Source organism: Arachis stenosperma, chromosome 1 (assembly GCF_014773155.1).
Source record: "Arachis stenosperma cultivar V10309 chromosome 1, arast.V10309.gnm1.PFL2, whole genome shotgun sequence".
Classification (NCBI taxonomy): Eukaryota; Viridiplantae; Streptophyta; class Magnoliopsida; order Fabales; family Fabaceae; genus Arachis; species Arachis stenosperma.
The window spans coordinates 80,386,110-80,402,663 of NC_080377.1; the positions used below are offsets into that span (position 1 = coordinate 80,386,110).

The following is a 16,554-nucleotide window of genomic DNA, read 5'->3' on the forward strand; positions in this document are numbered from 1 at the left end:
ATGGCTGGGGGAAGAAGCGGCTTTTGGTGGAACTATTGGAGTGTATGGAGGGTTATGGCCAGGGGAAGGAGCAGCTTGCGGTGGAGTTGGAGTAACATATGGTGGAATAATTGGAGTATGGCCAGGGGAAGGAGCTTCTGGTGGTGTAGGAGTAACATACGGTGGTGATGGAGTTTTTGGTGGGACTATTGGAGTATATGGAGGGTTATGGCCAGGGGAAGGAGCTTGTGAAGGAGGGGATGATGATTAACTTAAATAACATTTACTACTTTTCTACCAGTATTAAATTGCCTATGTGCTTCACAAAATAATTTCTTTAGAATCTCTATTTAACTGTGTAATGTGTCTTATTCAAATTTGCAGGCTGCTTTTCTATTAGCTTTGGTTGGATCAGAAGTTGCATATTCTGCTGCACAAGCTACAGTGACAACTCTCTCGGAGGCTTACAAAACAACTAAAAATCATCGATCATTTCCAAGAAACACATCACTACAAGGTGAGAATGGTGAATATCTTTGGCTTAAGATTACGAGCTTCTGAATTAATTAAGGTAATGGTCAAAATGGAGGTTATCTTGAAATGGATGGATCAATCTTCATCATGTACTTATTGGACTAGTTTTTGAAACGTGTTTTCTAAATTATGTGAATCTATACAATGTGCTGCAATTTTTTCCGTTTGTTTTTCTTCCTCCCCTCTTTTTCTGGAGCTGATATAGTATGTTCATGTGATTCTCAACAGAAAGTGAAGAATTTAACTTATTAACTCATTTTTTTCAGTATAATGCTGGCTTTGTTTCTGATGCAGAAGCTGGTATTAAACTTTAGCTTGTTAATAAACATTTCTGCAACTGACCTTTTCTTGAAAATAGCAAGACCCGCCACTTTGATGCTTGTGAAGATCCAGAATATAGAATTTTAAATTTTAATGATGTCACTTAATTTGAATTTGTGAGTTTTAATCAACTATATATACATCTAATAAATAATGTAATCGGTAAAGGAAAAGTAATCAATGATTATATAAAACAACTAAGATCTCGTATAGTATAGTAAAAGATTTAGATTCGTTCAATGCTGAGAGCTTAAGATAACAGGATCAAGTATATTTTATGATCTTGCTTCCAAATGAACAAGCAGCTATATTGATTAAAATTTTTAGTGCAGTTTGGTTCTCTTTGTTTCCAATTTCGGTAAAACAATTAACAGATACATGTATATATATATATATATATATATATATATATATATATATATATATATATATATATATATATATATATGATTTGATTTAGGCGAAGAGAAGGAGTAATAAAATGAATTATAGGAATAGGTAGGTTGAAATTGAGTAAGTGATGGGATAATTAGGTAGTTAGGAGTGTTAGTTGAGCATGCATGCAAGACACAAAATTCACCTGAATCCTTACCCATGCTATGGGAATGTACCATTTCATGAATTCCATATTCCCCGTAAAGAAAACAATAGGGAATATATAACTAATTTTCGTCATGGGCTTAGTCTTATGAGCAGAACCCATCTGACTTGTACCGTTCTATTTAAAAACATTTAGTTTATATATAACTATTTTTTTGTTACACCAAAATTTCATATACCTACTCAAATTTCTTTGCATTAGCCCACTAGTAATAACTAATCTATAATAAGTATTTCATTAAATTGGTCTTCTTTCATTTTTTCAATTACTTTTTATTTATTTCTGTTACACTAATCTCTGGTTTCTTTTTTCTTGAAGAAGATTGATAAAAAAATATTTACGGATCTTCGGTGAACACTAAGTGCAAATTGTGCATATATAGCAAATTATTGCGGCATGACCTTGTAAGATATTTCTATCTTATACTTATTTGCTTTTATATGTTTATGTTATTCTTTTGCACTTTTTTATGTAACAAAATACTGATTGTTTAATTAAAAAATTAAAATATAAAAGCATTTTTATTTTAAAATATATCTTTTCAAAAGTAATTATTAATATTTCTTTTAGAATAATAAAAGAATTATGATTAGTTTGTATTTACTTAGCTTTTTAGAATAATAAAAGAATTATTAATATTTCTTTTAAGATATAAAAGCATTTTTTTAATATTTCTTTTTATATATTTTATATTGAGCAACCGTGCATATATAACAAGTTTTAGATTCCATTTTGATAAAAGAAAATTGTTTTTAGCTGGTGTTTAAGACCATAATCATTTTTAGTTTAATAGTAATATCACTATGAACAATTAGGTTTTCCCAGAACTCATCCAAGATCTAGATGAGTTTACCTAGACATAGCCAAGAGTTTAGAGACGGCGTCAATAGATTCTTGGACTATGCTTACTCCGTTGGAAATCCTCAAGGAGAGAAAATTCTATGTCCTTGTGCAAAATGTTGCAACTTCCTTTGGGGTCAAAGAGAGTCTATTCATAGCGATTTAATATGCTTTGGATTTGTCAAGGGCTATACACGATGGGTTAATCATGGGGAAAGTGTAATTGGTATGGATGTCGATACTGGTGATACCGATGAGATTTATTCATGCGATGACATTGAAGGCTTGCTAGACGAAAGGTTTAGGAATGTGGCAGATGTTGAGGGAGAAAAAGAAGGCATGAACGAAGATGCAAAGAAGTTCTATAATTTGGTTGACGAGGCTAGCAAGGAACTATATCCTGGTTGCAAGGGATTTTCTACGTTATCTTTCACCATCCGACTATACTTGTTGAAGTGTCTACATGGATAGAGCAATGCCTCGTTCACTTCCCTCCTGAAGTTGTTGAAAGAGGCTATTCCTAACTTGAATCTCCCTTCTTCTTTCAACAAAGCCAAGGCTATGGTGAGAGATTTAGGTCTTGATTATAAAAAGATTGATGCATGCCCAAATGACAGCATGCTATATTGGAAAGAGCACGAGAATGAAACATGTTGCCATGAATGTGGAACTTCTCGTTGGATTGAGCCTGCGGTAGTTGAAGGTGACATATCTTCAAAGAAAGCTCACAACATTCCTGCAAAGACATTACGGCACTTTCCCCTAATTGACAGGCTTCAAAGGCTATTCATGTGCTCAAAGACCGCTAAGAATATGAGTTGGCATCAGGAAGAGCGTAAAAAGGATGGAAAGCTAAAGCATCCTGCCGATGGTCAGTCATGGAAAGATTTTGATAACCGACATTCAGAATTCGCCAAGGAACCTCGTAACTTGAGACTTGGTTTGGCGAGCGATGGATTCAATCCGTTTCGAACCATGAGTATATCTCATAGCACGTAGCCGGTTATTTTAATGACTTATAACTTGCCACCATGGATGTGCATGAAACAAGAATACTTGATGCTTTCTCTGTTGATCCCGGGACCAAAATTGCCAGAAAATGATATTGACGTGTACCTGCAACCATTGATTGAGGAATTAAAGGAGTTATGGGAACTTGGGATAGAAACATACGATGCCACAAGAAATAAAACTTTTCAAATGCATGCAGCTCTCTTATGGACAATTAGTGAGTTCCCTGCATATGCAATGTTATCCGAGTGGAGTACAAAGGAAAAACTAGCTTGCCCTTCTTGTAACTATGGGACTTGTTCTAGTTATCTTACACATAGTTGGAAGATGTGTTATATGGGTTATCGTGTTCTTTTGCCCAAGGAACATTCATGGAGAACTAATAAGAGGTCATTTAATGGAAAAGAAGAACATCGGAAAGCTCCACCATTGCTAGAGGGCATGGAAGTTTTAAGTCACTTAGATTCTATGGAGAATTCCTTTAAGAAGACAAAAAAAAAGGTGAATGAAGGCCCGTGGAGGAAAAGGTCAATCTTTTTTTATTTACCTTACTGGAAGTATAACACATCAAGACACAATCTTGATGTAATGCATATAGAAAAGAATATAGTTGATAGTATTCTTGGAACTCTTGGATAAATCTGGCAAGACAAAAGACCACCTAAATGCTCGATATGACTTGCAAGAAATAGGCATTCGTAAGAATCTTCATCCAAAAGAAATAAGAGGTCATAGAAAAGTGAAGTTTGCAAAAGCATGTTTCTCCATGACTAAAGCTGATAAATCAATTTTTTGTGATGTCTTGAAGAAAGCAAAACTACCTGATGGTGCTGCCTCAAATATTTCTCGATGTGTGAACCTTGCAAAAAGAAAAGTATCTGGTTACAAGACTCATGATGCCCATTTTATGCTGCATTATTTACTGCAAATTTCCATCAAAAGTATACTTCCAGATTCGGTTGCAATCCCTTTAATTCGGCTTGGCTCTTTTTTTCGTCAGTTATGTCAAAAGGTTATCACATTAGAAGAGATAAATCAATTGGAAGCAGAGATTGTGATAACACTATGCCAATTAGAGAGGATTTTTCCTCCTTCATTTTTTGACATAATGATGCATTTGCCTATTCATTTGGCTAATGAAGTGAGACTAGGCAGCCCAGTTCAATTTCGGTGGATGTATCCTCCCGAAAGATACATGTGTACTTTGAAGTCATATGTTCGAAATAGAAGTCGTCCAGAAGGATCTATTGCGGAGGCCTACTTGGTTGATGAGTGTTTGACTTTTTGCTCACGTTATTTACATGATGGTATTCAAACAAAATTGAATAGAATGCCCCGGAATAATGATGCTAATGACTTTGAAGCGGAAATTCCACATTCATTTCCAATTTTGTTTCTTAAGAAAGGCTGTCCATTGGGAGCAAAGAAGGGTGAGCTTTTTTCTCTTGACGACAAGTCTCGAAACCAAGCCCATAGCTATATATTATTGAACTGTGGAAAAATTGAAGACTATGTTAGGTAACTGTCCATTTATTTAACTGTCCATTTCTTTTAATTTTTTTAATTATGAATCATGGTATTATTTCTAGGTTTTACTTACGAAAATCCTAATTTTGGATTTAGAGAGCATGAGGCTGATCAATAAGGAACAAGTTGGGTGAAAGCTAAGAACCATAGTATGACCTTTTCCTCATGGTTTAAAGGACGTGCCATGCGTCAAAATGTTCCAGATTGGATTAAGTAGCTTTCTAGAGGGCCCAATAAGATTGTAAAAAGATATACGGGATATTTTATCAATGGGTATAGATTTCATACTAGGCAACGTGAGGCAAGACGCAAGACGCACAATAGTGGTGTAACTTTAGTTGCGTTGACTACGAGCTTTGCAAGTGCAAAGGATCCAAATCCAATTCGTGCAAAAATTTCCTACTATGGCAGAATAAATGATATAATTGAGTTAGACTACTTTGGCAATTTTAAGGTTGTATTGTTTAGATGTGACTGGTATGAGACTCAAGAGGATGGCTATGGCTCTTCATATGTTCAATTCAACAAAAAATGCTATCAAGAAAAGCCTTTTGTGTTGGCATGTCAAGTACACCAATGCTTCTATGTGCAAGATCCATTTGATCAAAATAAGCATTGTGTTATGAAGTCAATTCCAAGGAATTTATTTAACATAGGTGACGAAGCTGATGTTGATCCCCAAGCTATTTATGAAAAAGAGCCATCTGATCAGTCAATGGGTCCTTCTATACCCAATGATAATGGTGAAATTGATTTGATTAGGGGTGACTTGCACGAAGTTGTTATAGATGCTTCAAAAGGAGTTCTTCTTTCACAAGAATATAACACAGAATCAGAAGATAATTCCAAAGACGACATTGAATGATTTATACTTTTTTCCTTCATTACACTAAATAGTAGGGAAGTGGAATGAAAGATGTATATACTTTAACTTTTTAATTGTATTAAACAGTAGAAAAGTGGAATGAAAGATGTATCACTTTTTTTATATATGTGTCTTATGGCATGCCTTCTTGTTTATTTCTATTATATAGTAGTTTTCTTCTTTTTTATTAACATACAGCAGCTATAGCATAACTGATTAATTTTATTTCCTTTTTATTTTTAAGGTTCTAATAGAATAGGTTTATTTTGTTTTATTTCAGAAATACAATGGAAACAAGAACTACTCTAAAGCGGAGAAGACTGGTAAAACAGTATCAAAGCAACAAGGAATTCATGCAGAAAAATACAGCAAAAATTCATAAGAAGCAGCATTTTATCTCTCCCATGATGGCTGGTGGTCATGGACAAAAGAGAGTGACTCCTATGCCTTCTAAGCAAAGCACTCAAAAAGAAGTCCCAATTTCCAAAAGAATGAAAAGTACGCCGAACCAGAAAATTGTAGCTAGTGAAGAAGAACCAGAAAATCTTAAAAAGCATCCAACCATGGGTATGGATAAATTTTTGGAGACACATGGGATTCATTTGGAAAGAGAAGATGACGATTTTGAACCAAGTGCTGAAAACGAAAGATCTATTCAAGAAAAGCAACAAAATCTTAGGAAGATAAATACAAAATCAAGTTGTCAAGCCATGACACTTGATACATTTTTGGAGACAAATGGGATTCGTGTGGAAGAAGAGGAGGAACATAGTGGAGCAAATGCTAATGAAGTTGGAGATGATGATGATGATGATTTCTCGGATGATGAGGACTATGTTGGTGAATATGAAGATGCAGTTCTTCATGGTGATGACAATCACCTTATGGAAACTAACAATGTTAAAGGTGCTGTACTTTATACATAATTATCATTTTACTTATTCATTAGCATGTATAGCTATATAATTTATTTAAATGGTTAAATTGCACATATTTATAGATACTCCAAAGACTAGAAGGACACGAGGAAAAATGAGGTGTGCTAAAATCCATGCAAAAAGTTGGGAAGAAAGAGAAGAGGTGACTTTTTATGAAGGACAAGCAGTGGGACCAACTCCAAGAAGAGTGAAGGATTTAACTTACTTTATTGGAACAATGGGAAGGAATAGTGATTTCATAACATTGATGTACACTAGTTGGAAAGCTGTGCCCCTCAAAGTCAAAAAGCGCATATGGAAATATATTAACGTAAGTGTTTTATTTCTCATCTATTTTTTATGATCTGAAAATTTTTAATTTATGGCCTAGCTATAGTTTTGTGAAAATATATAGTTGCTATTTTATGCTGCAGTTGTCTTTGTTTTTAGTGTTCTTGAATTGTCATTTTCAATTTAGTATGGCTTAGCTATAGTTTTCTACTTTTTGTAGTCAAAGTTCATTCTTCCAAAAGAGGGGAAAGAGTGGGTGATGACTGGTGTTCGAGAAGCTTGAAAAGGTTACAAAACAAGAATCAAGGGAAAGCATTTTGAGATATATAACAACATTGAAGATATGCTGAAAAATCGCCCTTTAGATATTCCAGAAGTTCAATTTCGAAAGTTAATTGCATATTGGAATATTCCTTCTGTTAAGGTGAGTTGTAGAATAAATAATTCTGTTTCTTTGTCTTTTTGATGCTTTTGGTTTATTACATATAACTCCCTTTAATTTTGTTGGGTATAGGCTCTATCTCGTTTAAATTCTGAAAATCGTAAAAAGCAACAACATCAACATCGAATGGGACCTATAAGTTTTGCAAGAGTGCGTAATGAAATGGTAATAATTTTGATTTTTTATAAGTATATTCTTGTTGTGTAATGACCATCTTAAAACTAGATAAATATTATTTTTGGCCATTTTTAATACTCTTTCCCCTTATTTGTAGCGTGAAATGAATGAGAACAAAGAAGACCCATTATAGGTTGATATGTTTGTTGCAACTCGAACTGGACGAAAAGGAAAAGAGCTAGATTCAGGAACACAAGCTGTTATTGTAAGTCATAATAAGTTGAAGTAGAACTGCCTTAATTTACAAATTGATCTGAAATAAAACTACCTTAATTTACAGTATTATTTTAAGTTAGATTGTCCTGTATAAAACTTAAGATCCTATCCTGAATATAAAATCCTGGATTCTCTTCTACCCTTAAGATTCCCAATGGAGGGTTTAAACTAAAAAAATGTATTGTTATAGTATGTAATATGTATATATCTTGATTTTAGATCCTTCAAAGTCAATTCCCCCTGGAGGAGGATTCTTCTTGAAAGCTAATATAATTTATAAATAACTAATTAAGTAGATTTAAAACATACATGATCATGTTTTGTGGGGTCCATAATTAAAATATACATGTGAATTGCTTATGCTTTAATTTATTTAGATATAGCAGGCGAGAAGTCAAAGATACAAATGTTAAATGATATATTACCTCTTAATTCTAATTAAAATAACAGTGACTTGTCACAAACTCACAATAGTGTCCCGTGTCCTTTTAGAGTTTGGGGTTTGGTAGGCATTAATTTAAGACAGCTTGCTTTTTTAGGTTTGAAATTAATCAAATCATCCTTTAATTTCTGTCATCTATTTATATTTAATGGGTAGCTAATATGGACATGGCTAGTAAACAGAGCTCTCAGCCATCAACTTGAATAAAATGTGTGTTTCTAGAATACATATTATTAAGTGAATACAATTTTTGTGAAAAGGACATAAAATCTAAGTTTTAACTTTTAATATGTTCATTATATCATTATTAAAAGTATTAAAGTTCCCCCAATGAAGTTCTCATCTCAGAAAATTCTATTAATGCTACATCCCTACTCTCATTTGCTTCCATTAACTCCCTCTTGAGTGTCTCAATTGAAACTATTCACATGTCCTTAAGAACTTGAGAAACTTTCTCAGATTCAGTTCTGTTTGGGGAATTCATCATCATATTCTTGCTATGCTTCTTCTTGAACCGAGGAAATAGCCATGACATAACACCTTTACTTTTAGGCTGTTTTGGAAACAAGCTAAAATTGTTATGTTTTTTTTAATAGGATAAACTTAAGAGCCACCAAGAAGCTGGAGACACTCCCGAGAAAGCATTTACTGCAGTATTTGGCAAAGAACAACCAGGAAGAGTTTGATGTTATGGGAGGATAATCACAAAAACATCTCTGCAGAAAGAAAGGGAGATTGCTAAAATTAAGCAACAACATGCAGAGAGTATAAGTTCAATGAAAACTGAACTTCATGAGACAAAAGATAGAGTCCAAAGTTTGGAGGATCTTGTGAAGCTTCTCTTGCAACAGAGTTCTCTTGGCACAAATATTGATGAAGCACTGTCTTTATTACGAGCCAAGGAATCAACACATGATATAAATAGTAAGCAATGTTCGAATGGCAACGATCGTCCTTCCTCATCAACTCGTGATCCAAAGTGATGACCAGGTATAACAAAAAAATTTGCAGTAATTTTTGTGATTTATCATTTATTGGGAATGGACTATCAACATTTTTTGCCTTTGCTTTCTCTGTCTTCTGCCATCTTACTTCATGGTGGCTTCTGCAATACACTCTTGCTATTTTTAATCAATCATCTTTTTTCTTTTTCCTTTTTAATTACTTATTTTTGTAGCGTTGTGCTACTGTGAGGAAGAAAATTTTTTTCTCATTGCTGAAATAATGTGGCTATGTTGGGGAGTGATGTGTGTTGTCACTGCAACAGACTCTAGTAACTGCTCTCTCATTCGCAGGAATGGCAAAAATTGTCAAGGGAGTTGTTTCATATCTTTATTTTTTCATTTCTTCCCCCTTCAAATTTATGTTTCAGTCATATATATGCTGTAACTTTATAAGTTGTTTCAATGGATTCTACACTAAAAAATTGAAGCATATGGATCTTGAATTATTTTGTTCCTTTGATTTTATTCTATTAGTGTTGTTTTGCTATTTTATGGATAATCATATGGTTAGAACTTAGAACAATTTGGGAGTTTTCTGACACTTGTATTTTCAGCTGACACAGGTTAAGAATTATTGCCTTAATAGGGAAGTTTGATGTTACTCGCACATAGTTATTAGGGGAGTATAACAATGGCTACTGCAGTAGTTATTGGACTCAGTGGAGGCAAGAGGATTTTGAGTTCATCATACCATTACTCTGATGTTACCGAAAAGCTTTCATTTGGCACTGATTTTGGATCCACACACTATCAGATTGTTCCAACAAAGTCAAGCATAGATATAAAATATGCAAGTAGATTGACATCTTTTTGATAAATATTAATTACTATTTTGTTATGACAATTATTGTTAGACAAGAATTTTATTATTTTGTTGAGAATTATTGATGAACATGTATTTGAAATACTAATTGAACTTTTTAATATCTATTTTAATTAGAATTTTATTATTAGTTATTTTGTCTCTTTTATAATTTTTTTCTATTGTGCACAAATTTATTTATTAATTAAAATAATTACATATGTATAAACAAAAAATTTTATTGTAAATTTTAATTTTTTTGTATTTTTATTACAAAAATAATTTTTATTTTTATAAAAAAGGCAACCCTTTTATTAGTTGCATATTTTGAATATTAGACAACACTTGTATGGTTGCATATCCAAAAGAAAAAGCAACACTTATATAGGTTGCATATCCAAAAGAAAAGACAACACTTGTATAGGTTGCATATCCTAAAAAAAAGGCAATACTTTAAAGGGTTGCATATTCAAAACTAATAGGCAACACTTTAAAGTATTGCAAATTCAAACTTATAAGCAACACATAAAAGGGTTGAATTTTATTGCAAATAGGCAATATTTTTTAGTAGTGGTCAAAATATGAGAAAAGACAACATTACAAAAGTGTTGTCTCAAAGACACCTTTAAAGTGTTGTTGTTTTTTAACCAAAGGCAACACTTACGTAATGTTGCTTTTGTTGCTCTCAAAAGCAATGCTTTTGAAACCAAAAAGTGTTGCCTTGATCTAAGGCAACGGCTGCATATGCAACGCAGCCCAAAAACGTTGCCTTAGGTCCAAAAGTGTTGCCATAGATCAAAAGTAACATTTTGTCAGCCTTTAGGCAACACTTTTTAAATGTTGCCTCAACCTGAAAATGTTGTAGTGTCTAATGTATCATATGTTGTGTATCGGTGAGTTAATTATTTTGCTATTTGCAGTAATAAGCCTTGTGGCCTACGCTTTTTTGTCTTTATTTTTGTGTGTGTTTGTTGACCTAGAATTCTATCACTACAACATTTTCAGATTGAGGCAACATTTAAAAAGTGTTGTCTAAAGGCTGACAAAAGGTTGCTTTTGATATATGGCAACACTTTTGGACCTAAGGCAACATTTTTGGGTGGCATTGCAGATGCAGCCATTGCCTTAGATCAAGGCAACACTTTTTTGTTTCAAAAGCAATGCTTTTGAGAGCAACACTTGGTAAGTGTTGCCTTTGGTTAAAAAACAACAACACTTCAAAGGTGTGTTTGAGACAACACTTTTGCAATGTTGTCTTTTCTCATATTTTGGCCACTACTAAAAAATGTTGCCTATTTGCAATAAAATGCAACCCCTTTTATGTGTTGCTTATAAGTTTGAATTTGTAATAAGTGTTGCCTATTAGTTTTGAATATGCAACATTTTAAAGCATTGCCGTTTCTTTTGGATATGCAACATATGCAAGTGTTGCCTTTTCTTTTAGATATGCAACATATACAAGTGTTGCTTTTTCTTTTGGATATGCAACCATACAAGTGTTGTCTAATATTCAAAATATGCAACTAATAGAAGGGTTGCCTTTTTGATAAAAATAAAAATAACTTTTGTAATAAAAATACAAAAAAATAAAATTTATAATAAAATTTTTTGTTCATACATGTGTAATTATTTTAATTAATAAATAAATTTGTGCACAATAGAAAAAATTTATAAAAGAGACAAAATAACAAATAATAAAATTCTAACTAAAATAGATATTAAAAAGTTCAATTAGTATTTCAAATACATGTTCATCAATAATTCTCAACAAAATAATAAAATTCTTGTCTAACAATAATTGTCATAACAAAATAGTAATTAATATTTATCAAAAAGATGTCAATCTACTTGCATATTTTATATCCATGCTTGACTTGTCTCATATACTAAATCTGCAAATAATACACAACAAAAAATAAGCAACTTATCATTAAAACTGAAAAATTATAATAAAAATTTCTTTATGATATTAAATACTATAGATATAAAAGCAATAAATAAGTCTAAAAAACTCCTTCTAATATGGCCATATCGGGGGGGAGGGGAGTTATGTTAGTAATTCCAACTTTTTTTTTAATTCCAACTTTGAATAGTGCTATCTTTTTTCCATTCCAAATGATAATAACAATAATAAAGGTTTAGGGAATTGTACTAGAATAATATACATGCTTTTAGAGTCTTCCAATCAATGAAATTTCGCTCCTTAATTGAGGTACAGATACTTGACAAGCAATAAAAGTTCGGGATCAATTCAAACGTGATCACATTTTCAAGCTAAATAGTTTAGCAGGGCATGACCTTGTTGCATCAAAATGGTTGTTAGAAAACATACCCTCGATGCGGTCAAATTCTTTTATGAGCCTAGCATTTGGCTTATCTAGATAGTCTCTTTAAGGAACATTAAATACAAAAACACCTGATGAGCGGATAATTTGTACGCCTTTTGGCATTGTTTTTAGTATGTTTTAGTTAGTTTTTATTATATTTTTATTAATTTTTAGTTAAAATTTACTTTTCTGGACTTTACTATGAGTTTGTGTGTTTTTTTGTGATTTTAGGTATTTTCTGGCTGAAATTGAGGGACTTGAGCAAAAATCTTATTCAGAGACTGAAAAGAACTGCAGATGCTGTTGGATTCTGACCTCCTTGCACTCGAAGTGGATTTTCTGGAGCTACAGAAGCCCAATTGGCGCGCTCGCAACGGCGTTGGAAAGTAGACATTCTGGGCTTTCCAGCAATGTATAATAGTCCATACTTTTCCCGATATTTGATGGCCCAAACCGGCGTTCCAAATCAGCTCAAAACTGCCCGGCGTTAAACGCCGGAACTAGCACAAGAATGGGAGTTAAACGCCCAAACTGGCACAAAAGCTGGCGTTTAACTCCAAGAAGAGTCTCTACACGAAAATGCTTCAATGCTCAGCCCAAGCACACACCAAGTGGGCCCGGAAGTGGATTTTTATGTCATTTACTCATCTTTGTAAACCTTAGGCTACTAGTTCTTTATAAATAAGACCTTTTACTATTGTATTCTCATCTGGGTAGCTATCTTTGAGTAGTTTTATGCTATCTTAGATCATGGGGCTGGCCTCACGGCCATGCCTAGACCTTGTTCTTATGTATTTTCAACGGTGGAGTTTCTACACACCATAGATTAAGGTGTGGAGCTCTGCTGTAGATCGAGTATTAATGCAATTACTATTGTTCTTCTATTCAATTCAGCTTGTTCTTATTCCAAGATATTCATTCGCACTCAAGAACTTGATGAATGTGATGATTATGTGACGCTCATCATCATTCTCACTTATGAATGCGTGCCTGACAACCACTCCCGTTCTACAAGGAAACAAGGCTTGAATGTTTATCTCTTGGATTCTTTAATCGGAATCTTCGTGGTATAAGCTAGAATTGATGGCGGCATTCAACAAAATCCGGAAGGTCTAAACCTTGTCTGTGGTATTCTGAGTAGGATTCAATGATTGAATGACTGTGACGAGCTTCAAACTCCTGAAGGCTGGGCGTTAGTGACAGACGCAAAAGAATCAATGGATTCTATTCCAACCTGATTGAGAACCGACAGATGATTAGCCGTGTCGTGACAGGGTGCGTTGAACATTTTCACTGAGAGGACGGGATTGTAGCCACTGACAATGGTGATGCCCAACATACAGCTTGCCATGGAAAGGAGTAAGAAGGATTGGATGAAGACAGTATGAAAGCAGAGAGACGGAAGGGACAAAGCATCTCCATTCGCTTATCTGAAATTCTCACCAATGAATTACATAAGTATCTCTATCTTTATTCTATGTTTTACTCATATATCATCCATAACCATTTGAATCTGCCTGACTGAGATTTACAAGGTGACCATAGCTTGCTTCATACCAACAATCTCCGTGGGATCGACCCTTACTCGCGTAAGGTTTATTACTTGGACGACCCAGTGCACTTGCTGGTTAGTTGTGCGAAATTGTGTTTATACCATGGTATTGAGCACCAAGTTTTTGGATTCATTACCGGGGATTATTTGAGTTGTGAAAAGTAGTGATCACAATTTCGTGCACCAAGTTTTTGGCGCCGTTGCCGGGGATTGTTGAGTTTGGACAACTGACGGTTCATCTTGTTGCTTAGATTAGGTATTTTTCTTCAGAGTTCTTAAGAATGAATTCTAGTGTTTCAAGGTGATGTTCTTATCATCACCAAAGCTGATTGATTATCATCAATTTAGCTCTTGAATGTAATGTCCTGCTGAAGCTTGGCTAGCCATGTCTAATTTCTTTAGACTGAAGCTTTAGACTAACATTGCATGATTCCTGGAATTCTCATTAAGAATTTTGATATCTTTCTTTTCTTCTTCCACTTAATTTTCGAAAAATCCAAAAAAAATTACAAAATCATAAAAACAAAAAATATTGCATGTTTCTGTTCTTCTTGCATTCATTCATGTGTCTTAAGTGATCTTCAAGATGCTCTTGATGATTTCATCATTTTGATCGTTGAATTCTATTGACTTGAGTATTTTTGTTGTTTCTCATATGCATTCTCATTCTGTTAATGTCAGTAGTATACAAACTGCTAAGTTTGGTGTCTTGCATGCATTGTTATTTGATTTTAGTTGCATTTTGATTACTCCTAATTATAAAAAATCCAAAAATATTTTTAATTTGTGTCTTTTCAAGTCAATAATACAGAGAATTGAAGATTCAGAACATACAGCAGAGAAATTATACAGAAAAAGCTGGGCGTTCAAAATACCCAGTGAAGAAGGCAGACTGGCGTTTAAATGCCAGCCAGGGTGCCTGGCTGGGCGTTTAACGCCCAAAAGGGCAGTGCTTTGGGCGTTAAACGCCAGAATGTGCACCATTCTGGGCGTTTAACGCCAGGATGGCACAAGAGGGAAGATTCTGTTTTTAATTCAGATTTTTTTCAAGTTTTCAAAATTTTTTCAAAATCAAATCTTTTTCAAATCAAATCTTTTCAATCAAATATTTTTCAAAATCAATTTCTTTCCATTTTCAAAAATACTTGCTATCAATTAATGATTTGATTCAACATTTCAAGTATGTTGCCTTTTCTGTTGAGAAAGGTTTAATTTTTGAATCATATCTTTTCTTGTTAGCCAAGTCATTAATTTTTAAAATCAAATCTTTTTAAATTGTTTTTCAAATCATATCTTTTCAATCACATCTTTTTAAAACCATAACTTTTCAATCATATCTTTTTAATCACATCTTTTCCAAAATAGTTTTCAATCATATCTTTTTTATTTCTAATTTCAAAATCTTTTTCAAAAATCACTAGATTTCTTTCCCACTTTTAGTTTTCGAAAATTATCAATCAATTTTTCAAAATGCTTTTAAAATGTTTTTAATTAATTTTCGAAAATTTCTTCCCCTCTTCTCACATCCTTCTATTTATGGACTAACACTATTCCTCAAGGAACAATTCGAACTCCATCTTTCTTGATAAGTTCGAATTCTTCTGCTTCTTCCATCTATTTTTCTTTTCCTCTGACACCTCAAGGAATCTCTATACTGTGACATAGAGGATTCCATATTTTCTTGTTCTCTTCTCTTTCATATGAGCAGGAGCAAAGACAAAAGCATTCTTGTTGAGGTTGACCCTGAACCTGAAAGGACCTTGAAGCGAAAGCTAAGAGAAGCTAAGGCACAACTCTCTGTAGAGGACCTAACAGAAATCTTCAAAGAAGAAGAACCCATGGCAGCCAAAAACAACAACAATGCCAACAATGCAAGGAAGGTGCTGGGTGACTTTACTGCACCTACTCCCGACTTCTATGGGAGAAGCATCTCTATCCCTGCCATTGGAGCAAACAACTTTGAGCTTAAGCCTCAATTAGTTTCTCTAATGCAACAGAATTGCAAGTTCCATGGACTTCCATTGGAAGATCCTCATCAGTTTTTAGCTGAATTCTTGCAAATCTGTGACACTGTTAAGACTAATGGGGTTGACCCTAAGGTCTACAGACTTATGCTATTCCCTTTTGCTATAAGAGACAGAGCTAGGATATGGTTGGACTCACAACCTAAAGAAAGCCTGAACTCTTGGGAAAAGCTAGTCAATGCCTTCTTGGCAAAGTTCTTTCCACCTCAAAAATTGAGTAAGCTTAGAGTGGAAGTCCAAACCTTCAGACAGAAGGAAGGTGAATCCCTCTATGAAGCTTGGGAAAGATACAAATAATTGATCAGAAAGTGTCCCTTTGACATGCTTTCTGAATGGAGCATCATAGGTATTTTCTATGATGGTCTGTCTGAACTATCCAAGATGTCTTTGGATAGCTCTGCTGGAGGATCTCTTCATCTGAAGAAGACGCCTGCAGAAGCTCAAGAACTAATTGAAATGGTTGCAAATAACCAATTCATGTACACTTCTGAAAGGAATCCTGTGAACAATGGGACAAATCAGAAGAAAGGAGTTCTTGAGATTGATACTCTGAATGCCATATTGGCTCAGAACAAAATATTGACTCAGCAAGTCAATTTGATTTCTCAAAGTTTGTCTAGAATGCAAAATGCACCAAGCAGTACTAAGGATGCTTCATCTGAAGAAGAAGCTTATGATCCTG

The 16,554-nt window shown here is 33.9% G+C and overlaps 2 protein-coding genes and 1 non-coding gene across 3 annotated transcripts; 2 read left to right on the forward strand and 1 right to left on the reverse strand.

The window, feature by feature from the left end:
- Positions 1-2,278: 2,278 nt before the first annotated feature.
- LOC130981442 (uncharacterized) lies at positions 2,279-3,274 on the forward strand. Its single transcript, XM_057905042.1, has 2 exons — positions 2,279-2,656; positions 2,747-3,274. The coding sequence occupies exons 1-2, from the start codon at positions 2,279-2,281 to the stop codon at positions 3,272-3,274; spliced, it is 906 nt and encodes a 301-aa protein (XP_057761025.1).
- Positions 3,275-3,286: 12 nt separating this feature from the next.
- LOC130981451 (uncharacterized) lies at positions 3,287-5,678 on the forward strand. The gene is made up of 3 exons (XM_057905049.1): positions 3,287-3,787; positions 3,897-4,804; positions 5,093-5,678. Exons 1-3 carry the CDS (start codon positions 3,287-3,289, stop codon positions 5,676-5,678), a joined length of 1,995 nt encoding a protein of 664 aa, XP_057761032.1.
- Positions 5,679-16,091: 10,413 nt separating this feature from the next.
- On the reverse strand, positions 16,092-16,199 carry LOC130950477 (small nucleolar RNA R71). The gene has a single exon (XR_009073605.1). It is a non-coding gene; the product is annotated as a small nucleolar RNA R71 (small nucleolar RNA).
- Between the last annotated feature and the right edge of the window lie 355 nt (positions 16,200-16,554).